The 27,040-nt window shown below is 51.4% G+C and overlaps 2 protein-coding genes across 2 annotated transcripts; one reads left to right on the forward strand and one right to left on the reverse strand.

Annotated features, from left to right (window-relative positions):
• The first annotated feature begins 457 nt into the window (after nt 1-457).
• lamb1a (laminin, beta 1a) lies at nt 458-15,485 on the forward strand. Its single transcript, XM_080475148.1, has 33 exons — nt 458-612; nt 1,620-1,834; nt 2,398-2,536; nt 2,660-2,733; nt 2,810-2,998; nt 3,123-3,186; nt 3,370-3,572; nt 3,751-3,871; nt 4,292-4,480; nt 4,614-4,784; nt 4,862-4,974; nt 5,167-5,246; nt 5,335-5,470; nt 7,443-7,601; nt 7,698-7,825; nt 7,975-8,095; nt 8,206-8,407; nt 8,717-8,860; nt 9,007-9,238; nt 9,588-9,751; nt 10,073-10,297; nt 10,378-10,595; nt 11,058-11,154; nt 11,579-11,948; nt 12,059-12,243; nt 12,532-12,773; nt 12,923-13,129; nt 13,206-13,350; nt 13,437-13,644; nt 13,869-14,010; nt 14,171-14,347; nt 14,415-14,574; nt 15,213-15,485. The coding sequence occupies exons 1-33, from the start codon at nt 582-584 to the stop codon at nt 15,350-15,352; spliced, it is 5,391 nt and encodes a 1,796-aa protein (XP_080331274.1). The 5' UTR covers nt 458-581; the 3' UTR covers nt 15,353-15,485.
• A 378-nt stretch (nt 15,486-15,863) lies between these two features.
• LOC308116576 (sodium channel protein type 4 subunit alpha B-like) lies at nt 15,864-26,926 on the reverse strand. The gene is made up of 27 exons (XM_080474830.1): nt 26,720-26,926; nt 23,758-23,920; nt 23,550-23,669; nt 23,336-23,464; nt 23,181-23,290; nt 22,902-23,030; nt 22,669-22,754; nt 22,300-22,536; nt 22,156-22,219; nt 21,936-22,077; nt 21,631-21,840; nt 21,326-21,380; nt 21,027-21,214; nt 20,832-20,903; nt 20,637-20,738; nt 20,209-20,556; nt 19,497-19,751; nt 19,297-19,354; nt 18,948-19,096; nt 18,650-18,823; nt 18,472-18,573; nt 18,097-18,372; nt 17,958-18,011; nt 17,637-17,774; nt 17,170-17,268; nt 16,824-17,094; nt 15,864-16,732 (listed from the first exon to the last, which is right to left on the reverse strand). The coding sequence occupies exons 1-27, from the start codon at nt 26,785-26,787 to the stop codon at nt 16,071-16,073; spliced, it is 4,461 nt and encodes a 1,486-aa protein (XP_080330956.1). The 5' UTR covers nt 26,788-26,926; the 3' UTR covers nt 15,864-16,070.
• Between the last annotated feature and the right edge of the window lie 114 nt (nt 26,927-27,040).

Below are 27,040 nucleotides of genomic sequence, written 5' to 3' on the forward strand. Positions count from 1 at the left end.
GTGTGTGTGTGTGTGTGTGTGTGTGTGTGTGTGTGTGTGTGTGTGTGTGTGTGTGTGTGTGTTTGTGTGCGAGCTGCCGCACGTTCATAGTAAGTTACCAGTTACCCACGATGCACCTGGATCATGCACTAATAAAATGGAATCTTCAGATCTTCAGGTTGGGGGGTCTTCCCACTCACACCCACACACATACACACCCTCCAGTTCAGGATGAGACAAAGACATTCCAGACCCCCCCCCCCCCCCCCTCCATCAACACACCTCCTCTTTGTTGTTGCAGGTGTGTGTGTGTGTATTGGGGTGGGGGGGTACGAGGAGAAGTCAGGGGGGAGGAGTTGAGGGAGAGGCAGAGGAGGAGTTGAGCGAGTCCAGGAGGAGTTGGGGGAGTCGGAGGAAGAGTTGGAGGAGGAGTCAGGGGGGAGTCCAATAGGAGTCGGGGGAGTCCAGGAGGAGTCGGGGGAGTCAGAGGAGGAGTCAGGGGGAGGAGTCGGAACAGTCCAGGAGGTCTGCAGGATCCTGGATTCAATCCTTCCCGGCTCTGACTGAGTTCAGACTGACTCTGTTACTGCAGGTTTGATCAGATGTTGCAGCTCCAGCTGGTGGCGCTCTGCGGTGAGTTTAACCTATCGTTTCTCCTGATTGGGTCTGTGGTGTCTGTACTCTCTAGTGTTGGTGGTGTCTGGTGTGGCTGGTGTCTGTACTGCCTAGTGTCTGTGGTGCCTGGTGTCTGTGATGTCTAGTCTCTGGTGTCTGTGGTGTCAGTACTGTCTAATGTCTGCGGTGTCTAGTGTCTGTTGGGTGTTGTGTCTGGTGTCTGTACTTTCTGGTGTAGGTGGTGTCTGGTGTCTGTACTGTCTGGTGTCTGTACTTTCTAGTGTCTGATGTCTGTGGTATCTGTACTGTCTAGTGTCTGTACTGTCTTGTGTCTGTACTGTCTAGTCGCTGTACTTTCTGGTGTCTGTACTGTCTGGTGTCTGTGGTATCTGTACTGTCTAGTGTCTGTACTGTCTTGTGTCTGTACTGTCTAGTCGCTGTACTTTCTGGTGTCTGTACTGTCTAGTGTCTGTGCTGTCTGTACTGTCTAGTGTCTGTACTGTCAAGTGTCTGTACTGTCTGTAGTGAGTCCAACAAAATGTTTCTCCTAAACGTGAAACAGGAAACATGTTTGAACCAGAAAAAGATGAAAAGTTGGTTTGAATGAAGCTGAAACTTTTTACTGAGTTAGTCCCACCTCCCCTCCCCCGCATCTCTTCCTCCTCCTACCCTCCCCCACTTCTTCTCCTCCTTCCCTCCCCTATTTCTTCTCCTCGTCCTACCCTCCCCCGCTTCTTCTTCTTGTCCTCCTTCTCCATCTCCCCCGCTTCTTCTTCTTCTTCTTCTTCTTCTCCTCCTCCTACCCCCCTCCCTCGCTTCTTCTCCTCTTCCTCCTCCCCTCCCATGCTTCTACTCCTCCTCCACATTCCCAACGGATTATCCTCCTTCTTCTCTTCCCCTGCTTCTTCTCCTCCTTCTTTCCCTCCATCTCCTTCTTCTACTCAAACCATCTATTGATCATGTAGCGTGGCATCAGCTACATGCTAACAGGCGTTAGCTACATGCTAACAGATGTTTCCTCACAGCGCTCCAGGTGTTCACCTGTGCTCAGGAGGACGGGGCCTCAGTGGATGGGGCCAATGTTGACCTCACTCTCCCAGAGTTCAGTGACATGTGCACTGAGGGCAGCTGTTACCCGGCAACAGGAGACCTTCTGATTGGGCGAGCTCACCAGCTGTCAGCGACCTCCACCTGTGGCCTGAACCAACCGGAACCGTTCTGCATCGTCAGTCACCTGCAGGTAAACGACACACAAACAACAGGTAAACGACACACAAACAACAGGTAAACCGCACCTGAACAGGTGAACAACATCCAAACAACAAGTAAATAACACACAAACAACAGGTAAACAACACCTGAACAACAGGCAAATGACGCCTAACCAACAGGTAAACAATACCTGAACAATACGTAAACAGCACCTGAACAGGTAAACAACATCCAAAACAACAAGAAAACAACACCTGAATAAGAGGTAAACAACATTCAGAATGACAGGTAAACAAGACGTAAACAGCATCTGAACAGGTAAACAACATCCAAAGCAACTTCCAACATCAGAATCGTGTGTGCGTGCATGTGTGTCTGCAGTACTTCCTGTCTCGGAGCATCACCTTATAAGGAGTTGCTTCTCTCCCAGTAGACAGATGTTTGTCCAGATGTTCCTGCAGAGAAAATACAGCTGACCAATCAGACGCTGAGGAAGCTAAAGTTCATGTAAACATCAGGTTTCGGGTCCTGAAGTTGGTTTGATGTGTCCAGAATATCTGTTAACCCTTCGTTTCTTCCATCCGCATCCAGGAGGAGAAGAAGTGCTTCCTGTGCGACTCCACCGCACCATACGGCGAGCCGACCAACCAGACCGACAACCACCGCGTGGAGAACGTGGTGACGACCTTCGCCCCCAACCGACTGAAAACCTGGTGGCAGTCGGAGAACGGTGGGCAGGGCACCCGGGAGAGAGAGGAAGAACATAGAGTTCCCCATGGTGGAGCGAGGAGATTTTACAGTGTGTGTGTGTGTGTGTGTGTGTGTGTGTGTGTGGGTGTGTGTGTGTGTGTAGGCATGGAGAACGTCACTATCCAGCTCGACCTGGAGGCGGAGTTTCACTTCACACACCTTATCATGACCTTCAAGGTGAGTCGCCGTGCCATGCCGCAGTGCACTCTGGGTAATCGCAGTTGTTTCCGTGACGCCGTCTCCTTGCCCGCAGACGTTCCGACCCGCCGCCATGGTCATCGAGCGCTCTGCGGACTTTGGTAAGTCGTGGCAGGTGTACCGGTACTTCGCCTACGACTGCGAGGCGTCGTTCCCCTCCGTTTCCCAGGGTGCAATGCAGAAGGTTGATGATGTCATCTGCGACTCGCGCTACTCCGACATCGAGCCGTCTACTGAAGGAGAGGTACAACTACTAGTAGTACTATGATTAATAGTATTTATTAGTCACTGTGATGTCACCGTGATGTCATCATTAGCAGCCGACCATTTCCAAACATAAAACGATGAAATGTATTTTTGTCTTGCAGGTGATTTTCCGAGTTTTGGATCCGGCGTTCAAGATCGACGACCCGTACAGCCCTCGAATCCAGAGTAAGTCATGTGACCTGCTGATGAGTCTCTGACCTTTTTTCCCCTTTTTTCTGTTCTTTCTTTCTTTCTTTTTTGTTTGTTTAGTTTATTTTCTCAGCGGTGGAGAACTCGAGACCGTTTTCAGACTCAGTGTGTGACCTGTTGATATCCGGTGTGTGACCTCTGACCTCTGACCTCTTGCAGACCTGCTGAAGATCACCAACCTGAGGGTGAAGTTCACGCGACTCCACACACTGGGAGACAACCTGCTGGACTCTCGGGTGGAGATCAAGGAGAAGTACTACTACGCGCTCTACGACATGGTCGTCCGCGGCAACTGCTTCTGCTATGGACACGCATCTGAGTGCGCCCCAGTCAGCGCGGCGCAGCGCGGCATGGAGGGCATGGTGGGCGGCCTGCACAAACACACTCCTCTGTCTTTCTGTCCCTTTCTTTCTTTTTTCTTTTTGTCCGTTTTTCTTTATTTCCTTTTTGTTCTTTTCCTCTGAAAGTTTCCAGGTGTTTCCAGGCTGAGCTTGTAAAACGCGCTTCCTCATGAATCTTACCGAGTCTCTGGTTCCTCAGGTCCACGGCCACTGCATGTGCAACCACAACACGAAGGGACTGAACTGCGAACAGTGCGAGGATTTCCACCACGACCTTCCCTGGAGACCTGCTGAGGGTCGCAACACCAACGCCTGCAAGAGTGAGTCCTCGTCATCACCGGATCTTCTTGGTTTCATGTTTCCTGTGTCTCACTTATTCTTTGCTGTGTCTCACTTCCTGTTTGCTGTGTCTCCCTTCCTGTTTTCTGTGTCCCATTTCCTGTGTCTCACTTCCTGTCTCTGTGTCCCACTTCCTGTTTCCTGTGTCTCACTTTCTGTCTCCCTGTCTCACTTCCTGATTCCTGTGTCTCACTTTCATTTTTTCTGTCTCACTTCCTGTTTCCTGTCTCTAACTTCCTGTCTCTGTTTCTCACTTCCTGTTTTCTTTGTCTCACCTCCTGTGTCTGTGTCTCATCTTCTGTTTCCTGTTCCTCACTTCCAGTTTCCTGTGTCTCACTTCCTGTTTCCCGTGTCTCACTTCCTGTTTCCTGTGTCTCACTTCCTGTCTCTGTTGTCTCCAGAGTGCGACTGTAACGGCCATGCGGACTCGTGCCACTTCGACATCGCCATGTTCATGGCTTCGGGGAACGTGAGCGGCGGCGTCTGTGACGGCTGTCGCCACAACACCGGTGGAAACCGGTGTGAGCAGTGCAAACCGTTCTACTACCAACACCCGGAGAGAGACGTCCGCGACCCGAATGTCTGCCAATGTGAGTCCCACGGTTCTTATCAGACGTCTGACGGTTCTTCTCAGACGTCCAACGGTTCTTCTCAGACGTGTGTGTGTGTGTGTGTGTGTGTGTGTGTGTGTGTGTGTGTGTGTGTGTGTGTGTGTGTGCGCAGCATGTAACTGCGACCCGGTCGGCTCCCTGGATGGAGGTGCGTGCGACCGGATGACTGACGTGCGTCTGGGTCTGATCTCCGGCCAGTGCCGCTGTAAAGTCAACGTGGAAGGCGAACGCTGCGACCGCTGCAAGAGCGCCCACTACGGGCTGGGGGAGGGTGGCTGCACAGGTACACAACTACACAACAACTACACACAAACATAATACCTGCAGCAACAGTTGTGTATGTGTGCTGTGTGTGTGCAGTGTGTGCGTGCAGCCCCGTGGGGACGCTCCCTGCAGGAAATCCCTGCGACGGCCACACGGGGGCGTGTTTCTGTAAACGTCTGGTGACGGGGCGACACTGCGACCAGTGTGTGGTGAGTAGAGCGCCATGACATCATCAACCATTCACCAATCAGGGCCCTGTGTGTGGTGAGAAGCGCGCCATGACATCATAAACCAATCAGCCAATCAGGGCTCTTTGTGCGTGTGTGTGTGTGTGTGTGTGTGTGTGTGTGTGTGTGTGTGTGTGTGTGTGTGCGTGTGTGTGTGTGTGTGTGTGTGTGCAGGCTGAACACTGGGGTCTGAGTAACGACCTGGACGGCTGCAGACCATGTGACTGCGACCTCGGTGGAGCAGTCAACAATCAGTGAGTTCAAAGGTCAAACCGAGAGCTGAGGCTAGGCTAACGTGTGCTACGTGAACGAGCTAACATGCTAATGTGTGTGTGTGTGTAGGTGTGACCAGCAGACTGGTCAGTGTGTGTGTAGACATCATATGTTCGGCCGGCGCTGCGACCAGGTGGAGTCTGGATTCTACTTCGTGGCTCTGGATCACTACACGTACGAAGCCGAGGACGCACACTTCGGACCTGTGAGTCTAAACACACACCAGGGGACGACTCTGGATTAACATATCCAGGATCTCTCTGTTTCCTGGGTAGACTGATCCAGACACTTTGGATCCTGATCACCGTTACTACCAAGCAGGTTGTCAACTCGCTGGTTCAACCCAGACCTACGTGCGAGCGTTCACGTGAAAGGGGCGGAGTTTGCAGCGTCTGACCAATCACACACACGCAGAAATCCTGCAGTGCAGTTTACAGATTACTGAAGGATCAGTTATTCTCTGAGAACAACACTGCTGCTGCAGCCAAAGCCAGAACATTCTCGACTCTTCAATGTGTGACTTCATCAGATTATACTACTACTACTACTACTACTACTACTAACTTTATTTATAGAGCACTTTAAAAACAACACAGTGGGCCAAAGTGCTGTACACAGACAGAACAATAAAAACAAAATAAAGCAATAAAAAAACAATAAAAATAAGTAAAAATGTTAAAAACAATAAAAGTCAACCTCTCAGACTGAGCCAAAGAGAAACGGTGTGTTATAAGAGAGGTTTTAAAAACAGGAAGTGAGTCGGCCCGCTTGATGAGCAGAGGAAAGTCCTTCTGACTGAAAAGGCAGGATCACCTCTCTGCTTCCTGTTGGTCTGAGGGACAAACAACAATGACTGATCTGCCGACCTGAGAGAGCGAGGGAGTGTACGGCCGGAGCAGATCGGACAAATACTGTGGGGCGAGGCCAGGGAGACATTTAAAAACAAATACAATTATTTTAAAATCAATCCTAAAACGAACAGGGAGCCGGTGAACCGATACTAAAACTGAAGTCATGAGAGTGAAGACTGGCTGAGCCCAACGTAAGGCGCATTGCAATAGTCTAAAGGAGTGGTGATAAAAGCAGGGATCAAAATCTCAAAATGATCCAAGGACAGGGAAGGTTTCACTTTGGCTATTTGTCTTCACTGAAAAAAGCTGGACTTGACCACTGATTTAATTCGTAGATCTAATTTAAGATCGGAGTCCAGTCTGACACCGAGGTTTTTGGCCGAGTGCGTTAAGTGTTGCCTTAAAGGACCCCGATCAACATGAACCTTGGTGGAACCACTGGGCCCAAACAACATGACCTCGGTCTTATCATTGTTTAAATGTAAAAAGTTCAGGGACGACCAGGCCTTGATTTCGATACGATATAAATTCATCTGTGATATAAACGGACGGCACAGTGATCACTCACTTTCACTTTATTCCAGCAGAAACGTGTCGGGCTGAACTTCCTCACTGACCTTCTTTTAGTTTATAGTTTCCATCCAGTTGTCTTGAGGCTGAGTTTCCTCCGTGTGAGTGTGTTTCGTGTTGGAATATTACCTCATGACCGTGACGACAGGAGTAGTTCTGCGTTCCATAAATTCATCTTTCTGCAGTTCTGTCAGGTGTGATCATTAAGCTCATTATTCCAGATCAACCCTCGTGGAGCAAAACAGACCTGGAACAAGTCAAGAACAAACACATCCTTCAAAGCCTCAGAGCCCAGGATTTATTTTATTATGTCAAGAAGATCGCTCTAAATTAATTTCTCATCTTCGCTCAGCTGCAGCTCAGCGCTGAACCCGAGCACCAATCACCAATGGGCAGGTCATTTTCTAAGAAATCAAATTGGTCAGGAGGCGGAGCTCTGAGTGCCTATGGAGAACATAACCTACTCTGGAGCAGGTTAGACATTCAGAGCAAGTTGCCGCGTGATTTATCCTGGTGAGAAGTGAACCAGCATCGTCGTACGGAGAACCCAGGGTTAATCCTTAAAGTTATCTCAATCCTCAGGATATCTATGTTACCTGGATTAACATACCCAGACATTCTGATCAGCGATAAGACGAAGCAGGTTATCAGAGACTGTTGCAGTAATGTAACTGTAAGCTGGACGCATGAAGTGAAGTACCTGCATTAGTTTTGTGTTGCTGAGTTTCCTGAACAGAAGCGTTGTCATGGAAACAGGGCGTCACCGTGGTGCCGAGGCCCCGCCCCCTGGACCGGAGTCCCACCTGGACAGGTATCGGGCTGGTCAATGTTCCCGAGGGGGCGTTCCTGGAGTTCTCTGTGGACAACATCCCACACTCCATGGAGTACGACGTCCTGGTCCGCTACGAGCCACAGGTATGATGCCGCCGCCATCCACCAGGTGTAGCCCCGCCCACACTGAAGTCATAATGATGTCAGAGGAGAGACTGAAGCAGTGGATGTTCCCTGCAGCTGCCCGACCAATGGGAGGAAGTCCTGATGACGGTGATGAGGCCTGGACCAATCAGAGCGCACAGCCGCTGCATCAACACGGTGCCAGACGACGACCACCAGACGACCTCGCTGCACCCGGGCTCACGGTGACAACAACACAACGAACAATAGCACGATGAACAACAACAGCCTCAAATCAACAATCACAACACAATGATGCATGTGTGTCTGTGTCTGTGTCTGTGTTTGCGTCTGCGTCTGCGTCTGCGTCTGCGTCTGCGTCTGTGTCCCTCAGATACGTGGTTCTTCCCCGGCCGGTTTGCTTCGAGTCCGGTCTGAACTACACCGTCCGCCTCAGCCTGCCACTCTACTCAGCACTGAGCGACGTCCAGAGTCCATACACGCTCATCGACTCGGTGAGGAACTTGTAGGACTGAACGTGTCGGACTGAACTTGTAGAACTGACCTTGTAGGACTTTACTTGTCACATTGAACTTATAGCACTGTGTTTACTTCTCGCTCTCAGATCGTTCTGATGCCTCACTGTAAGAGTCTGGACATTTTCTCGGCGTCGGAAGGCGGAGACTCCAGCGGAAACGACCCTTGGGAAACTTTCCAGCGTTACCGATGTTTGGAGAACAGCCAGAGTGTCGTCAAGACGCCGCTGAACGACGTCTGCAGGAACTTTGTCTTCAGCATCTCGGCCATGTTGCACCAGGGAGCTAAAGGTACTGGTTACCAGGTTGCGGTCATTCATTACTAGGTTGTGGTCACGAGTTACCAGGTTGTGGACATTCATTACCAGGTACTGGGTATTCATTACCAGGTTGTGGTCACTGGTTACCAGGTTGTGGTCACTGGTTAGGTTGGTGTTTCCTCTACTCTCTTGGTACAAAGAACCCTCTTTCCTTAGGATCTGCGGCTGTTTCTCGGGTATTGATGTATTGACGTATCGATTGATTGATGTATCGATTGATTGACCCCTCTGCTCTACCTGGTCGATCTGACTCAGATCTTGTGTGGATGGAATTTCCCAGAATGCCAGTGTGACCCTCAGGGCTCCCTCAGCACCGTGTGCGCCCCCAGTGGTGGTCAGTGTGAGTGTCGGCCAAACGTCATCGGCAGGAACTGCGACCGATGTGCACCAGCGACATTCCAGTTTGGACCCAAAGGCTGCCGAGGTGTCTCACACACACACGCACGCACGCACGCACGCACGCACGCACGCACGCACGCACGCACGCACACACACACACACACACACACACACACACACAGTCCACCACTCGTGGTTGTTGTGTTGATGTTGTGTGTTTGTGTGTTGCAGCTTGTTTGTGCGACCCTCAGGGCTCTCGCAGTTCTTTGTGTGACCAGCTGAGTGGTCAGTGTGTGTGCGTGGCGGCGGCGTCCGGCCGACAGTGCGACCGCTGCCTCCCGGGTCACTGGGGCTTCCCCGCCTGCCGCCGCTGCGCCTGTAACGGACACGCCGAGACCTGCGATGCCTCCACAGGGCGCTGCACGGACTGCCGCGATCACACAGCCGGACACGCATGCGACAGGTCAGGACGCGGCGCCCTAACGGGCATCTTTAGTTTTTCTTTAAACGTTTTTTTTTTTTTTTCTTTGTTTGCTTTAAATCTGCCTTTCTTATTTTTTATTTAAAATTGTACTTTTTTATTTTTCATTCATTGTTTTCGTTGTTTTATTTTGTCCATTTCAAATTTTTTCTTTATATTTAAAAATGTTTTCCTTTTTTTCTTTATATTTTTTCTTTTTTCTTGATTTCTTTTCCTTTTTTATTTTTTATTTATATATTCTTTCTTTTTTCTTGATTGTTTTCCTATTTTTTTTCCTTTTGATTTTTTGGTGGTGGTGCTGCTGCTCACAGTCATGTCTGTCTGTCTCCAGGTGTGTGGACGGTTACTATGGCGACCCGGTGCTGGGGTCAGGTGACCACTGCCGGCCCTGCAGGTGTCCTGACGGCCCCGACAGCCGCCGCCAGTTCGCCAGCAGCTGCTACCGAGACCGCGACTCCCAGCAAGTCGTGTGCCTGTGTAACCCCGGATACAAAGGTACTTTGTTTTTTAAAAATAAAAAAGGGGACACAAACCTTTATTTTATTCTCTTTTTTTTTTTTACTCTTTTCCGTAATAAAAAGTAAAAACAAAACAAAACAAGTAAAACAAGTAAAACAAAAAATGGAAAAAAAAAGTTGACTTTATATTTTTTACTTTCTTAAATAAAAAAGTTAAAAAAAAGTTTTTTATTTCTTTAACAAAAAAAGTTTAAAAGAAAGTTTAGAAAATAGGAAAACCAAAGTGTTCTGTTTAAAAATAAAAATATCTTTTTTTTAATTGAAATAAATAAAAAGTGGATATGTGCCGTATCACCAGGCGCTCGCTGTGAGGAGTGCTCACCTGGTTACTATGGCAACCCCGACGAGGCGGGAGGCCGTTGTCAGCCCTGCCAGTGTAACAACAACATCAACATGTTGGACCCGGAGTCGTGCGACAGCCGGACCGGCGAGTGCCGGCGCTGCCTGTACCACAGCGAGGGCGCCGCCTGCCAGGACTGCCGGCCCGGTTACTACGGCAACGCCCTGCAGCAGGACTGTCGCAGTGAGTACTGAGCGGTGGGACGCGGTATGGGTAGAGCTCCGTGACCTTTTGACCCCATGAGAGCATCCGCTCCTCCGCAGAGTGTGTCTGTAACCGGCTAGGCAGCGACACCGCCAGTTGTCCGGCGCCCGGCGACTGTCACTGCCACGGCGGCAGCGGTCAGTGCAGCTGTCTGCCCAACGTCACCGGGCGCCACTGCGACCGCTGCGCACCCGACACCTGGGACATGGCGAGCGGCCGCGGTTGCCGCGACTGCGACTGCAACCCCCAACACTCGGACCAGACGTCCTGCAACCAGGTGAGGAGAAACGCCGTGTTTTCTGTTTTTGTTTCTTTATCTTCTTTTTTTCTAAATTTTTTTTCCCCGTTTCATGTCACCATCGTTTTTGGCTGATTGTCCACACGGGGCAGCATGTTGTTTGGGTGGGGGGGAGTTCTTTTGAAAAAAAAAATAAAGCAAAGAATGGAAAAAAAGAAAAACGTTTTTTTTTTTTTTTCAATGTGACGTCACTGAACAACAACATGGCGGCCTAAGTGGCGCTGCAGAGCTGCTGATGCTCGCCGCTTTATTGAGGCGACAAGGTGATTCGTGGAACACGAGGAGGAGGAGGAGGAGGAGGAGGAGGAGGAGGAGCAGTCTGTCTTCAGCAGAGTTACAGCACCACCTAAAGGCCACAACATTGTTTTGACTTGTGTGTGTGTGTGTGTGTGTGTGTGTGTGTGTGTGTGCGTGCGTGCGTGCGTGCGTGTGGTCCCTCAGATCAGTGGACAGTGCCCGTGCCGGCCCGGCTTCGGCGGGCGGACGTGCAGCGAGTGTAAGGAGCTGTTCTGGGGCGATCCAGAGGTGAAATGTCACGGTAAGTCGCCATAAGACGTCTCCTGCCATCGGCATTGTGGGAACAGTCGATCTGGACGCATCCGGTTCTCCACCGGCTGAGACTGGTATTGAATCCAGATGTTTCCTGTGTGTGTGTGTGTGTGTGTGTGTGTGTGTGTGTGTGTGTGTGTGTGTGTGTGTCTGTGACTCACTTCAGAAACATGTAATTTGTCTAGATGTGCAGACGATGTGTTCAAGTTTAGCGACTGATGTGGGAAAGAAGAGTTCTTTCATCTGATGAGTTTGTTGTTCTGATGGTGGAGCGATCTCTGAAGACCTCCATGAAGCCCCCCCCCCCCGCCCCTCCTCTTTCCCCCACCCCTTCTTGCCCCTCCTCCTCCTCCCCTTGATTGATTGATTGATCGATTGACGTATTGATGTATTGATCAATCGCTCCTCCACAGCCTGTGACTGTGACCCTCGGGGGATTTCCAACGCTCAGTGCAACAAGCAGACGGGTCAGTGCGTGTGCGCAGAGGGCGTGTCCGGCCCGCGCTGCGATGCCTGTGCTCGCGGTTACTCCGGAGCCTTCCCGGACTGCCGCCGCTGCCACCAGTGCTTCGCCGATTGGGACGACGTTATCGGCCAGCTGACCAATCAGACGCACCGACTAGTCAATAAAGTCAACGCCGTGAAGGCCAGCGGCATGAGCGGGCCGTACAGGAAGATGGTGGAGAGTGTGGCGAGGAGCGCCGGCGACGTCCAGCTCCTTCTGGACCAGAACCCGGCAGCTCAGCCGCTTAGCCAGATCCAGCAGCTGCTGCAGCAGGCCAGGTGAGTCCGGCCAGGAGGCTCTGGCCAGGTGAGCCCGGCCAGGTGAGTCTGGTTCACCTCGGGTGTTTGGTTCATGTGACCCGTGACGCCACTCTCTGTCATTCCCTCAGTGACCTGATGGGGGCGCTGAGCCAGAAGCTGAACCAGACCAACCAGACCCTGGTTCAGGTGCAGGACCAGGACTCTGCCGCCGAAACCAAACTGGACTCGCTGAGGTCAGACTCTCAGAAACTGGAGCGAACAGTTCAGGAGCTGCTGGAGCAGGTGGAGGTCATCAAGAACTCCGACATCACAGGTGTGTGTGTGTGTGTGTGTGTGTGTGTGTGTGTGTGTGTGTGTGTGTGTGTGTGTGTGTGTGTGTGCGTGCGTGCGTGCGTGCGTGCGTGCGTGCGTGCGTGCGTGCGTGCGTGCGTGCGTGCGTGCGTGCGTGCGTGCGTGCGTGCGTGCGTGCGTGCGTGTGTGTGTGTGCGTGCGTGCGTGTGTGCGTGTCTGTGCGCACGGTTACATGAATCGGCGTGTGTCGCAGTTCTTCTTAATGCTAGACGATCTTTTTCATGCCATGCTTCCTCCCGGCGGTTGCCAGGGGCGACAGACAGCATAAAGAAGTACTTCCTGCGCTCGGAGGCGGCAGAAGCTCGGGCGAACGCCTCGGCCATCGACGCCGGCGGTCCGGTGGAAACCTCGGTGTCGCTACGGAAACTGGCAGAGGACAAGATGAACCGAACCTGGGACCACTTCCTGGACAGACACACTGAGCGCGCTCAGAAGCTGGACGACCTGGCGGGGGAGCTGCAGACTTTGGACCTATCAGAGATCAGCCACCAGGTGAGCGCACCTGAACCTCCGTTTTCCCCAAGTTCCTCGTGTCGCGTGACCCCGGTTCAGTCCGACCGTCCGCACAGTGCCGAGGAGCTGGGACCGTTTTATAGAAACGGTTTTATAGAAATGGTTTTCCGTACATTCTGATCCTCCAGACCTGCGGCGGCCCGGCACCAGACCAGGACTGTGCGTCGTCCCCCTGCGGCGGTCTGGGCTGTGTGAACTCGGATGGCCGGACCCGGTGCGGAGGACACGGGTGCGACGGCGCCGTGACCGCCGCTGTCACCGCCTGGAAGAAGGCGCAGGAGTCCGAGAACCAGATCCTGAGTGCCATGGAGGAGGTGGAGAAACTGTCCAAGATGGTGAGTCCACAGTCCGGGTCCGGGTCCGTTCAGGTCCTGGCTCTGAAGGGTCGTCTCACAGCCATCGGATTTTCAGGTGTCGCAGGCGAAGCTGCAGGCGGATAAGGCGAAGCTCAACGCTCAAGACCTCCTCGCCAAGACCAACAGGACCAAGCAGAAGGTGGACCAGAGCAACCAGGAGCTGCGGAGTCTCATCAGACACATCCGGGACTTCCTCACCCGTAGGTCTCTTCAAACCAGGACCTCCTGGAGCTCCAGGCCCTCCCGGACCTAGACCAGTGAGTCACCTTGCTCTGTGCAATTCTAGAGGACGCGGCTGACCTGGAGAGCGTTGAGCTGGTGGCCAGCGAGGTCCTGGCCATGCAGATGCCGACGTCGCCGATCCAGCTGCAGAACCTGACGGAGGAGATCCGGCAGAAGGTGGGAGACCTGGGCCACGTGGACCAGGTCTTGCAGCAGAGCTCCAGGGACATCCAGAGGGCCCAGGACCTGCTGGGACAGGCCCGCCAGGCCAGGTGGGTTCCGGTCGCACCTGGATGATGTCATCCGACCTCAGGGAGGGTCCTCATCCGATTTTGTGTGTGTGTGTGTGTGTGTGTGTGTGTGTGTGTGTGTGTGTGTGTGTGTGTGTGTGTGTGTGTGTGTGTGTGTGTGTGTGTGTGTGTGTGTGTGTGTGTGTGTGTGTGTGTGTGTGTGTGTGTGTGTGTGTGTGTGTGTGTGTGTGTGTGTGTGTGTGTAGTGAGGAGGCAGCAGCAGTGAAGAACTCAGCAGAGAAAGTCCAGAAAGCTTTAGAAGAAGCTCAGCGAGCTCAAACGGCTGCAGGTGACGCCATCAAGATGGCGTCGGCCGACATCCATGACACCAACGGACTGCTGAACTCGGTCAGTTCTATGCCACCTCATGTCACTGTACCCCACCTCGCATCACCTCATGCCACCTCATGTCACTGTACGCCACCTCACGCTGCCTCACGTCGCATGACGCCACTGTACGCCACTTCTTACCGCCTCACGCCGCCTAAGCTGTTCATGTTGTGTTCAGGTGCAGTTGGAAACCGCCGACGCAGAGTCGAAGCTGGACAACGCCACCCGGAGGCTGCAGACACTGGAGCGGGACGTGACGCTGCTGAAGGACCGAGCAATGAACGCCACGCTGAGCGCAGAGCGGACCAATCGGGACGCGGCGAGCGTCAGGAAGGCAGCAGAGGACGTGAGGAAGGTGAGTCCACCTGATCGCCAGCTAATGCACCAGATTCATCGTGGTCACGGCGTTGCTTTGTGTTCAGGAAGTGGATGACAAGCTTAAGGAGAAGTACACCACGGTGGAGCGGCTGATTGGCCAGAAGGCCGGGGGCGTGGCCGACGCTAGGAAAAGGGCGGAGTCGCTGCAGGAGGAGGCCAAGAAGCTTCTGCTGCAGGCGAGCGACAAGCTGCAGCAGTTGAAAGGTGACGGCCATCTTGTCCTGTAGGCCGGCGTGCTAACAATCAAACTTGTCTTCTTGTGTCTCCTGATGACCCGACAACCCGGTGACTTGGCGACCCGATGACTTGGTGATCTGGTGACTTGGTGACCCGACGAGCCAGTGACTTGGTGATTTGGCGAACTGACGACCCAGTGACTTGACGACCCGACATCCCGGTGACCCGACGACCCGGTTACTTGGCGACCCGACAACCCGGTGACCCGTGACTTGGTGACCCGACGACCCGTGACTTGGTGACCCGGTGACGTGGTGACCCGACGACTTGTTGACTTGGTGACTTGGCGGCCTGTGACCCAATGACTTGGTGACCCAACGACCCGGTGACTTCATGACCTGATGACGTTGGTGAACTGGTGACTTGGTGACCCGACGACCCAGTGACTTGGCGACCTGACGACCCAGTTACTTGGCGACCCGACAACCCGGTGACCCGACGACCCGGTGACTTGGTGACCCGACGACTTGGTGACCCGGTCACATGGCGACCCGGTGACTTGGTGACCCGACGACTCGTTGACTTGACGACCTGATGACCTTGGGACTTGGTGACCTGGTGACGGCACCGAGGGGCCTCCTCTCACGGCGTGTTTGCGGTTGCAGGCGTGGAGACGTCGTACGAAGACAACCAGCGGAGTCTGGAGGAGAAGGCAGAGCAGCTGCTGCGGCTGGAAGCGGCGGTGAAGGAGCTGCTGCGGGACATCAGCCACAAGGTAACGCTGTACAGCACCTGCCTGTTCTGACCGGCTCGCCAGCCAATCACAGGCCTGGATCTGTCAGCAGCCAATCAGAGGCCTGGATCCATCAGCATATTGTCACTTTTGTAGCATTCTAATCCAAAAAAAAACCTTTTTAATAAAGTTTTTAAGAGTAACTGATTGTTGTCTCATTCAACTTCCCTTTGACCTGCTCTTCAGGAAACATACTCCTGTCATTCTGTGATCCTAGTACTCAGAGGACGTTCCTGGTACTCAGGAAGTCCCTGGTACTCAGAGGAAGTCCCTGGTACTCAGAGGAAGTCCCTGGTACTCAGAAAGTCCGTGGTACTCAGAAAGTCCCTGGTACTCAGAGGAAGTCTCTGGTACTCAGAGGAAGTCCCTGGTACTCAGAGGAAGTTCCTGGTACTCAGAAAGTCCCTGGTACTCAGAGGAAGTCCCTGGTACTCAGAGGAAGTCTCTGGTACTCAGAGGAAGTCCCTGGTACTCAGAGGAAGTTGCTGTGTTCTCACACACAGTTTGTCGACTACAGTGCGTTGCTGTTGGAACAGATTTTATTGTGGCATTTATCTCAGATCACAGGTTCTGGTTTTCAGATTAGAGGTTATTGTCTTCAGATTACAGATTATAGTCTTCAGATTACAGGATATGTTCTCCATATTACAGATTATAGTACTCAGATTACAGGTTATGCTCTTCCGATTACAGATTATATTCCTCAGATCAGAGGTTATAATATTCACTGTTACATTCCAGAGGGCCCTTCCACCACCTCAGAGGCCACTCCTATCACCTCAGAGACCCCTCCCAGCACCTTAGAGGCTTCTCCCACGGCCTCAGAGGCCCCTCCCACCACTTCAGAGGCCCCTCCCATTTCCTTGTGGTCCTTGGCGGGTGTTCTGGCGTTGAAGGACTCCATGACGACGGCGGTGAAAAGGTGGACCATCAGTAGGATGAAGAGGAGGATGTAAGAGGCTAAGAAGACGATGCCGATCGCTGGGGTGCTGCAGCGCCATCTGACCTCTGACGTCTCCAGGTCACAGTCTGGAGGAGCGGCCATGATGGCCGACAGCAGCCTGTCCCACCCGGTCCAGGGCAAGACCATCGTCATGGTGTGCAGGCTGCTCCAGAAAGTCTTGAAGTTCATCATGTCGTCCAGCATGAACGCTGACGGCAGGTGGCCAAACGCTATCATGCCCACAACGGCGAAGGTGTAGGTCACGACGAAGAAGAGGAAGCCGATGTTGACCAGAGCCGGCAGAGACATGATGAAGGTCAGCAACAGCGTCCGGATCCCCCGAGTGGCGGCGAACATCCAGAGGACCCGAATCAACCGGGTCAGACGCAGGGTCACCACCAGGTCAAGGCTCAGGAAGTAGTTGTTCACGAAGTCATGTATAAAGATGTCTGGGGGGGGGGGGGGGGGGTTATGTTGAGGAACCAATGAATGAAAGTGAATGACTGGGTGATTTAATGAGAGGATGAGAGGATGACTCACTGAGGATGGAGCCGAGGAGGACCAGGAGATCCAGGATGTTCAGGATGCTGCTGAAGTAGAAGCGTCTGAAGGCAACGAGCTTCAGGACCAGCTCCAGCAGGAAGACTGGGATCAGGGTCAGGCGGGTCCATTGCAGATGGTAGTAGACCATGGCGTCTGCGTAGTAGTAGTCCACCCCGAGGGCAACCAGGTCTATGAAGACCACCACCATCATGGCGGTCTCAAACCAGCGAGACGACACCAGGGAGAAGAGCCGGGCCTGGCACACGGTCTGCAAGAGAACCAGGGACTGTGGAACCAGAACCTCCAGAGACTGACTCCCAGTCTGGACCTGGTCTGGACTCACCTGGGGGGGTGGGCAGGTCCAGGGTGTGTTGAGACGTTTCTTGAAACCTTCTGGGTGAATCTGCTGCTCCTCCGTTATGAAGACATGTTTACCTCCAAAGTGAAGAAGAAGAGATCAGAGTTCAATGCCAGGAGTGTTGGGCAGCGTCACGGTGTCATGGCGTCACGGCGTCATGGTGTCATAGAGTCGCAGTGTCATGGAGTCAAGGCGTCTGGGCGTCATGAAATCATGGCGTCGTGGAGTCAAGGCGTCTGGACGTCATGACATCATGGCGTTGTGGAGTCAAGGCCTTTGGACGTCATGGTGTCACGGCGTCATGGCATCATGGTGTCTGGACGTAATGGTGTCGTGGTTTCTGGACGTAATGGGGTCACAGTGTCAAGGCGTCTGGATATCACGGTGTCGTGGCGTTGTGGTGTCTGGACGTCATGGTGTCATGGCGACGTTGCATCGGGATGAAGACTTATCTCCACTCTGTGCTGCTGAATTGATCTGACGAAGACTCTGATGAAGAGCAGGAAGCTGAAGAAGCAGCCGAACACCAGGAAACACAGGAAGTACAGGGACATGTAGAGGCGGCTCTCATAGCTGGGCTGGAGGTAAATCTACTCTCACACACACACACACACACACACACACACACACACACACACACACACACACACACACACACACACACACACACACACACACACACACACACACACACACACACACACACACACACACACACATTAACAGTTGTAGTATTAGTGATAGTACTAATAGTAGTACTAGTGTCTACTCACGCCTCTGGAGTCCACGGCGAAATATAGGTGATCAAAATTGCCTTTAGAGGTTCCCTGTAGGAGAAGAAATCCACACGTTCATCACATGTAGTGTGTGTGTGTGTGTGTGTGTGTGTGTGTGTGTGTGTGTGTGTGTTACCAGAACCAGCAGTGACAGGAAGCTCGTTGCGATGTTATCAAAGTTAAAATCAGCGTTCTTCATGCTGACCTCCGGGAACGGCAGACTTAAACATTCGCTCATGTTGTTCACGACGCTGTCCAGAAAAAAGTCCCCTGACGTTTCGTTGAAGCAGTAATGAAACTTTCCAGCAAACAGGTTTATGCCCAGAATCCCAAACATCAACCAGAGGAACAGCACCACCAGCGCCACCTGCAGCATGGACGGCAGCGTGAACAGCAGCGACCGCAACACCACCTGCAGGAGAGACGGAGACACGTCACCATGGCAACCAGAACACCGCCTGCAGGAGAGATGGAGACAGGTCACCGTGGCAACCAGAAGACGCCGTCTCACCCTCAGGCCCTGGAAGCGAGACGGGATCCTCAAGGTCCGCAGAGCTCTCAGAGGCCGACAGGAGAACCCAAGACCTTCACAGACCAGAGCCAGCAGAGAGACCTGAACCAGAGAGGAGAAAGCCTGTGAGGACCACCGGCAGAACAGCCAGAAACACTCGGTTGGTGTCCAGACTCACAGCCAGAACCAAGAAGTCCAGCCAGCAGTAGAAGTCGGAGAAGTACTTCCTGAAGCCGAAGCTGGTCCACTTCAGGAGAACCTCCACCAGGAAGACCAGCGTGAATACCAGGTCCGCCCAGTCCAGGACCAGCAGTAGGTACGGTTTCTGGTCCCGGTGGACGTCCTCAAACGCCTGCACACACACACACACACACACACCATATTCATTTGAGAGGTACTCTTTGTGTGTGTGTGTGTGTGTGTGCGTGTGTGTGTGTGTGTGTGTGTGTGTGTGCGAGTGCGAGTGCGTGTGTTACCAGAGCCATGCTGCTCAGCAGGATGATGAACACCATGAAACCCTCAAACACTTTGTTTTCCACCACGATGAGGCAAACCCTCCTGAAGTCAGACCAGATCCTCCACAAACCCCGGGACGTGTCTACATCCTGGAGGGGGCAGCAGCAGCCTGACACACACACACACACACACACACACACACACACACACACACACACACACACACACATTTCATCAGAGCAATTTGATGCTCACACACACACAGAGTACCTGTCGAATGAAAGTGTGTGTGTGTGTGTGTGTGTGTGTGTGTGTGTGTGTGTGTGTGTGTGTGTGTGTGTGTGTGTGTGTGTGTGTGTATATACTTACAGTCTTCAAGTGTGCGGCCTTTCTGATTTTTCTCATCCAGCTTTTGCTTGATGTCAAACTGGAGAAAGAAAATGCAAGAAAATTTTTGTTTTTGTTGTTACTGGTGTTGTTGTTGGTGGTGTTACTGGTGTTGTTGTTGGTGGTGGTTGTTGTTGTTGTTGTAGGTGTTGTTGTTGTTTGAACTCCACTGTGTTGTTTACTTGATGCTTCTTGTCTTCTTCTGTGCTAACCGGGACCTTGTGGACCGGACCGGACTCGGAGGTCAAGGTAGTCAGACCCACACACTCCTCTGTAGACCTCTTCCCTCTCTGATCCGGGTCCAGGTTTTGGTCCTGTCTGGCCCGCCTACACATCCGGGTCATCGTCCTGGTCTGCAGCTCAATTCGGGACTCCAGAGCCGCCAGATGGTTGTTCGTGGTCGAGTTCAGGAGCAAGTTGAAGAACAGAAGCAGAACCTGAAACCGGAGCAGGATCATTTCCCCTGATCAGTAATCAATAATAGATCAGATCAACCTGATTAGTAATCAATAACTACTACAGAGACTAGAACATTTCATCAGGATTAAAGCTTTAGCACTAAACTGCTTTCAATCTGATTGATCAGCAAGTGGAACCTGTCCGATCAATCAGATTGCTCGGACAGGTTCCTTCACATTGACGACTCTTCAGCTCAGACCAAAGTCAAGCCTGGAGTTCCACAGGGTTCAGTCTCAGGACCTCGACTCTTCACGTTCTACCTGCTTCCTGTAAGAAGATCATCAGGAAACTCATGCAGACGAAACACAGGTGAAACAAGACGAAACCTCGGTATCAGCTTCCTGCTGGTGGAAGTAGAACCCAGGTACCTGGGTACCTGGTGGAAGCAATATCTGGTCCCTTGAAGCTGCAAGTTCACAGGGTTTTGCGACTCACCAGCAGTTTTCCGAGGACCAGCAGGGGGATGAAGTAGGCCACACAGGAGCCTGGACCAGAGACCTCCATGCAGTCCCACAGGGACTCGCTCCACTCCCCGTACAGGACCCGGAAGACTAACATGACGGCGTGTGGCAGGTCGGCCATGTGCCAGCGAGGCAGTTCGCAGTCCAACGAGATCTTGCAGACGTTCTTCATGTAGTCCTGGTGGAACAGCTGCCGGCCCACCACGACCCACATGAAGACCAGGACCAGCAGGACCACGGTCAGGCCCTGCGCGGCGCACCAGACCACCTGCAGGAGAAGCTGCAGGCATGGCCACCACCGGGCCAGCCGGAACATCCGCAGCTGGAGGCAAGAAGTTGGGGGAGGGGATGAAAATCACATGGCGATGGCGATGGCGATGGCGATGATGTCATCATACTGACCACTTGCAAGCAGCGCAGCATGGACAGCCCCTCGACATTGGCCAATGAGAGCTCCAGTAGGCTGCTGAAAACCACCAGGAAGTCCAGGATGTGCCAGCTCACCTGTCGCCATGGCAACCACAACAATCACATGGATGTGTCTCCACGGCAACAACCATTGAGCTTCTCGCAAACAAAGAAAGCAAGATGGCTGACCTGGAAGTATCCACTCGGGCCCAGAACCAACAGTCTGAGGAGCATCTCCACCACGTAGACCGCGAGGAAGACCTGTGGCGACAGTGCTCATGTGTCACACCTGCTGGTACTCCGACGCCAATGTGTGTTGTTGTGTTATTGTTTGCTGTTGTGTTGTTTTTATTGGTTGTTGTTTTAGAACAGGGTTTTTCTCACCAGGTTTAAGACAGAGGCGATCTGAATGTGCTGGTGTGTCATTGGATAGTGTTCCGTTGCCATAACAACAATGTTAACGACGAGGCAGATGATGATACCCAGGTCAAAGAGCGGGTTGAGAACGAAGGGGCGGAGCCAAAGTCTGAGCCGCTGCCAACAAGATGGAGGTCCGCCTTCTACGTCTGCATCTGAGAAACAGGAAGTGGTCCAGATGTGTGTAGCACCATATAAACCTGCCAGTGATGGAGCTCCAGTTTCCCACGGACCCTGAACACATCGGACCTGTTAGGTATGTTTACCTGTCACAGCTACTGTCACCGAACTCGCCTTCGAGGGCACCGCACTGCCGGGAACCTGCGGACAGACATGATGCAGTCAACTCCACAGAGCGGGTCGGTGGGTTGGTTGGTTGGTTTTAGTGGGATGGTTGGTTGGTCGGTCGGTCGGTTTTAGTGGGATGGTTGGTTTGTCGGTCGGTCGGTTTTAGTGGGATGGTTGGTTTAGTGGGTTGGTTGGTTGGTCGGTCGGTCGGTTTTAGTGGGATGGTTGATTTAGTGGGTTGGTTGGTCGGTTGGTTCAGTTAGAAGAAGATGAACACCCTGACCTCCTCCTCTTCCTCCTTTTTCCTCATCAGCACTTCTTTGATTCGTCTGAATTCTTCTTCTCCCCGCCTGTTTTTGTCGACGATGGCCTGGTCCTGGTCCATCGTCACCATGACAACCACGGCCAGAAGGAGGCTGAGCACCAGGAAGCAGGTGGGGAAGAAAACCAGCAGCAGGATGACGGTGAACTCCGTTCCTACAGCGTTGAGCGACTGTGGATCGACGACCACAGGACATCGACCATCAGACAGTTGGTAAAATTGGTTAGTCACCAGCCGGTTAGTTCAGTTCTTCGGGGGTCACTCACCAGTAGAACCAAGTTTTCCAAAAAGTCTTGAGTCAGAAGTCTGAACATCGACAGCAAGGACCAAAAGAACGAGTCGTAGCTGGTGTAGCCGTAGTTTGGGTTCTTTCCCACCCTCAGACATGTGAAGCTTTCCGGACACGCCCTGAACGCACCACCACATATTGTTGTTGCCTTTCATGTTGTTGTTGTGATTGATGTTTTGGTTGTTGTGTAAACATACCAGGCACTAGACGAGTTTCCACACACAAGAGGGTCGAGTTGATTTTGGTGGTGGTAAAAATTCTCTGAAAGACATCATATTCATCATCATCATCATCATCACCATCCACCATCACCATTATCACCATCATCATCGTCATCATACTTGGGTTGGAGACGTGCTCCATGTAATTAAACTCTGTGCCGTTCCCGAGGTCATCGTAGTAATCAGTGGTGAGGTTGCCGAAGTAACCAGAGGAGAGCACACACTTGTTGCGTAACTGTCCCATGAAGAGTTGTGTAGCGATGACGGCGAGGACGCTGAGACAAAACACTGTGATGATGAAGACGTCCACGAACCTCCTCACTGATTGGACGAGAGCTTCAACTGTTCTTCTCAAGCCTGGAGGAGTGTGTGTGAGATGAGAGACAAAGAAGTGTGTGTGTGTGTGTGTGTGTATTTACTCTCTCCCTTTCTCTCTTTCTCAAACACACACACACACACACACACACACACACACACACACACACGGACCTGGACTGGCAGAGAAGATCTTCAGGACTCGAGGAATCGTCACAAAAACAGAACATTTTCCAAATTCCACAAAAAGTGACGGAAATCTGAAAAAGAGATTCTTCATCTTCATCTTCATCATCATAATCATCATCAGTAGAGTGCAAAAGTGTTTCATTTGTGTGTGTGTGTGTGTGTGTGTGTGTGTGTGTGTGTGTGTGTGTGTGTGTGTGTGTGTGTGTGTGTGTGATTACGAGGTGACGAGAACCAGCAGGTCCAGGAAGTTCCAGGCGTTTCTGATGAAGGAGAATCGTCCGATACAGAATCCATGACACACAACTTTGAGCAGAACTTCAACCGTGTAAACCGTCACAAACACCCCCCTGTGTACGACACGAGAGGTCACACAACAACACAACAACAAAGTGTGTGTGTGTGTGTGTGTGTGTGTGTGTGTGTGTGTGTGTGTGTGTGCGTGCGTGCGTGCGTGCGTGCGTGCGTGCGTGCGTGCGTGCGTGCGTGTGTGTACTCACTCCATCACCATCGTCAGCTTCGTCTCCGGCAGCATCATGAACAAACAGTTGATCAGAAGAGTGACGAGGATGAACCACCGGAACCAGGTACTGCAGTTCAGGACCAGAACCTCCAGAACCAGAACCCAGACCAGGACCAGACACTAAGCACATGCTAAAGGATATGGACTTAGGAGGATCCGGGTGGACCCGGTCCTCAGACGGTTTAACGGACTCAGCAGGTACAAAGACGAGTCGGCATCGAACCTGTGGAGGATGTTCCCTCTGCTGAGGACCAGGAAGGTCTGCAGGAAGACAGGTGAGAGAGAGACAGGTGAGAGACAGACAGGTGAGAGACAGACAGGTGAGAGAGAAACAGGTGAGACAGACCTTCTGGGATTGGTAGTAAGGATCCAGTTCCTCCAATGGTGTGTAGAGAAGCTCAGGGGGCGGAGCTCCGTAGATGAAGGGGAGGGGCTTGCTGGTGGTCAGCTGATCAGCTGGTGTGTGCTGTTGGGCAGTGAGACAGGTGATCCGGTCATGTGATCAGGTAGACAGGTGTTCAGGTTAAGTGATCTGGTAAACAGGTGATCAATACCTGTTTGTCCATCTGTCCCTCAGCGTCATGCCGTTGTTTCATGTCCTGTAGCGACGCCAGCGTGAATCTTCTGAACACCTCTGTGCCAACAGGGGGCAGCAGAGAGGCCACGCCCACATCCTGCAGGGCCTCCCGCACCTGTCTGTCACCTAGCAACTGGCTCCTGAGCACAGAGCAACAGGTGTTTGTGTGTGTGTGTGTGTGTGTATAAATTAGGGACGTCCCGATCACACTTTTTGGTCCCCGATACCAATGAGATTTTTCAGAATTGAGTATCGGCCGATACCGATACTTTCCCGATCCGATACTCACATTACTATTGCAAAGATACCCAACAGTCTATTTTTAGAGCAACTAAGATGTCTGAAGCTAAAAGCACTATTGGCAGAAGCTTTGTTTGGCTATAAATGATTGTAAAACTCACTTATTGAATCAAAATTCTTCTCGGAATGACTTAAGAACTTATTTAAACTTTATTCAGTCAGAACAACAAAACCCCAATTACACTCTGCAGTCTTGTATCTCTTATGTATGTGAACTTAAACAACTTCACCTGGATTTTGTGGCAAATAAATCACTATGAGCACGGCTCAACACGAGGCTTCAGGGTATGTAGTACACATGCCAGGCCTTTAGGGGCGCTGTGACTCACCAAACACAACAGACCACTTAGAAATTTAGAAGGAGACTTCTGCACAAAAACACATAAACCACTATATATAACTCTAGTTTTATAGGTCTATGGCCCCGCTCCGCCTGCTTCCAGCCCGACCGGAGCTTGTAGTCCCTGATTGTTGTGGTTATCAGGTGACGTTGCGAACGTCAGTTTAGGGCAGGTCGCAAACGGGGCTCGCTTTACGGTAGCTGACGTGAAAAAGTTTTGACGTTTTTTTTTGTTTGTTTGTTTGTTTGTTTTTTTAGATCGGTGGGGTGATCGGCTGGATTTGCCGATCCCCGATCACTCACAAATCACCAATATCGGCCCCGATCCGATATCTACTGATCTGATCGGGACATCCCTAATATAAACTATAAAAAACTACAACATAAACAGTATTCAGTTAAACCAGTCAGAAGAACTCAATTCCACTTCAAAGTGTCTTTGACTGGTTGGGTTGAAAATAAGTCCTAAAAAAGTGCAAATACAATAATAAAAATAAATAAATAAATCTTAAACATAAAAGCTCTCAGGCTCCAACGAAACTTCTTTGTGTATTAAATTCCAGTTTACCTTAAAGCAGTATGAGAGGTTTGACCTGAATTGTCACAAAACATTTACATTTCAATGTGAATTATAAACACTTAATTCCACATCAAAGTGGTAAAACCTGTTTGACAAAAGTACTCTGAACATAGTACTCTCAAAAACGTATTCACAATATCCCAGTCTCCCTTCAAACTAGAGGAGCCTTCTGGCTTGTGTTTGTCACCATATCGCTCCCCTGTGGGGACAAATCCTTTATTTTAAAATCCGCACCGAGTTTGCTGCTTCGGTGCGGCTTTTTCTTTAGTTGTTGTTGTAAACTGAGGTTACTTCGGAAGAGTTTTAGGGCCACTGAAGAACAAAACCTTCAGAAAAAGTCAAAAATCAAAGTCGAGATTTTTCTTTTCACGGAGAGACTTTCTATCCATCCCTCATCATTTGCCCGTAAGTGCGAAATCACATTAAATCACTTAATTGTGACTATATCGGGTTGCTTACTGCTTATGGACGTGATTTTACACTGGATTTCCTTCATTAATAAGAACATTTAAATAAGCAGCCCGGGATCCGTGTCTCTGTCCTTCATACACGACGAACTTCCCCAGCAGAACCAGGCAGCAGCTGCTCTGTCTCTTCTGGTCCTGGTTCTGATGATAACTGTGTTCCTCTACAGAACCAGGCAGCAGCTGCTCGGTCTCCTCTGGTCCTGGTTCTGATGATAACTGTGTTCCTCTACAGAACCAGGCAGCAGCTGCTCTGTCTCCTCTGGTCCTGGTTCTGATGATAACTGACCGTGTTTATGAGCTGGATTCTGTCCTGAAGCATCTTTTCATCACTTCTTTAAACCGCCTGATGTGCATTAGGAAGCAGTCACACCGCTGGCATGTGGACGGACCTTTTTTTTTTTTTTCACCGTAAAAACAAAATCTCGACTTTGATTTTCGACTTTTTCTGAAGCGCATGACGGTTTTATTTTTTTTTTCAGTGGCCCTAAAACTCTTCCGTAGGTTCCATCCACACGACGAAGAAACGATCTTTTTTCTCCCTGGCCTTCTCCCAAAAAACTAACGTCCACACCTCACTGTGAACATGGCTCAACACGAGTTACAACTTACAGTTCTTGCCCAGCCCTAATATACATGTTCGGTGCGTGCATGTGTGCGAGTGTGTGGATGTGTGTGTGCGTGTCTGTGTGTGTGCGTGTGTGTGCGAGTGCGTGTATGTGTGCGCGTGTGCACGTGTGCGAGTGTGTGTATGAGTGTGTGTGTGTGTGTGCATGTGTGTGCGAGTGCGTGTATGAGTGTGTGTGTGCGAGTGCGTGTATGAGTGTGTGTGCGTGTGTGCGAGTGCGTGTATGAGTGTGTGTGTGTGTGTGTGGATTGAGAAACACTCCTGGCTCCGGCTGCAGCTCCAGCTGCAGCTCCAGGGGAGTTTTCAGTTCAGCTGCATCAAACTTCTCCACGCATCTCAGGAGGAAACACCCCATCAAACCCTCAGCTGGGAAACTTTGGTAAAGATGTGTATCACAGTAAACTCTGTGTACTTGCAGTGGATGTAGTGATGTTATAGATGTATCACAGTAAACTCTGTGTACTTGCAGTGAATGTAGTGATGTTATAGATGTATCACAGTAAACTCTGTGTACTTGCAGTGAATGTAGTGATGTTATAGATGTATCACAGTAAACTCTGTGTACTTGCAGTGAATGTAGTGATGGTATAGATCATAAACATTGTAATGAAGGTGAATCAGACTTACAGCTCTGCAGGACTCAGCCTGGCTTCTCCTCCATCCTTCGCTCGGCTGCAACCACCCAAACACGCCATTTCCTGGAGATCGCCTATCACCTGTCTCACCTACCTGTCTCTGTCTGTCTGTCTGTCTGTCTGTCTGTCTGTCTGTCTGTCTGTCTGTCTGTCTGTCTGTCTGTCTGTCTGTCTGTCTGTCTGTCTGTCTGTCTGTCTGCTGCTGTCTTCAGCCCAGTGAGCTCTGCTCGGCTGCTTTGACTCTGCTTGGTTTTAACTACCTGACACACCCACACACAGACTTCCCAAAAGATGTTTTTGTCTTAAATGTCTT

Source organism: Lipophrys pholis (assembly GCF_963383615.2).
Source record: "Lipophrys pholis genome assembly, chromosome: 11".
Classification (NCBI taxonomy): domain Eukaryota; kingdom Metazoa; phylum Chordata; class Actinopteri; order Blenniiformes; family Blenniidae; genus Lipophrys; species Lipophrys pholis.

Excerpts from the sequence above, each read along its gene's own strand:
- lamb1a (XM_080475148.1), top strand. The coding sequence starts at position 582 with ATGTTGCAGCTCCAGCTGGTGGCGCTCTGCG. Across the intron at positions 9,239-9,587 it reads GCCGGACACGCATGCGACAG|GTGTGTGGACGGTTACTATG; the intron begins GTCAGGACGCGG and ends GTCTGTCTCCAG. Across the intron at positions 11,155-11,578 it reads TCCAGAGGTGAAATGTCACG|CCTGTGACTGTGACCCTCGG; the intron begins GTAAGTCGCCAT and ends GCTCCTCCACAG.
- LOC308116576 (XM_080474830.1), bottom strand. The coding sequence starts at position 26,787 with ATGGCGTGTTTGGGTGGTTGCAGCCGAGCGAAGGATGGAGGAGAAGCC. Across the intron at positions 21,381-21,630 it reads AAAAGGAGGAAGAGGAGGAG|GTTCCCGGCAGTGCGGTGCC; the intron begins GTCAGGGTGTTC and ends GTCTGTCCGCAG. Across the intron at positions 18,012-18,096 it reads TCCTGTCACTGCTGGTTCTG|GGAACCTCTAAAGGCAATTT; the intron begins GTAACACACACA and ends CTTCTCCTACAG.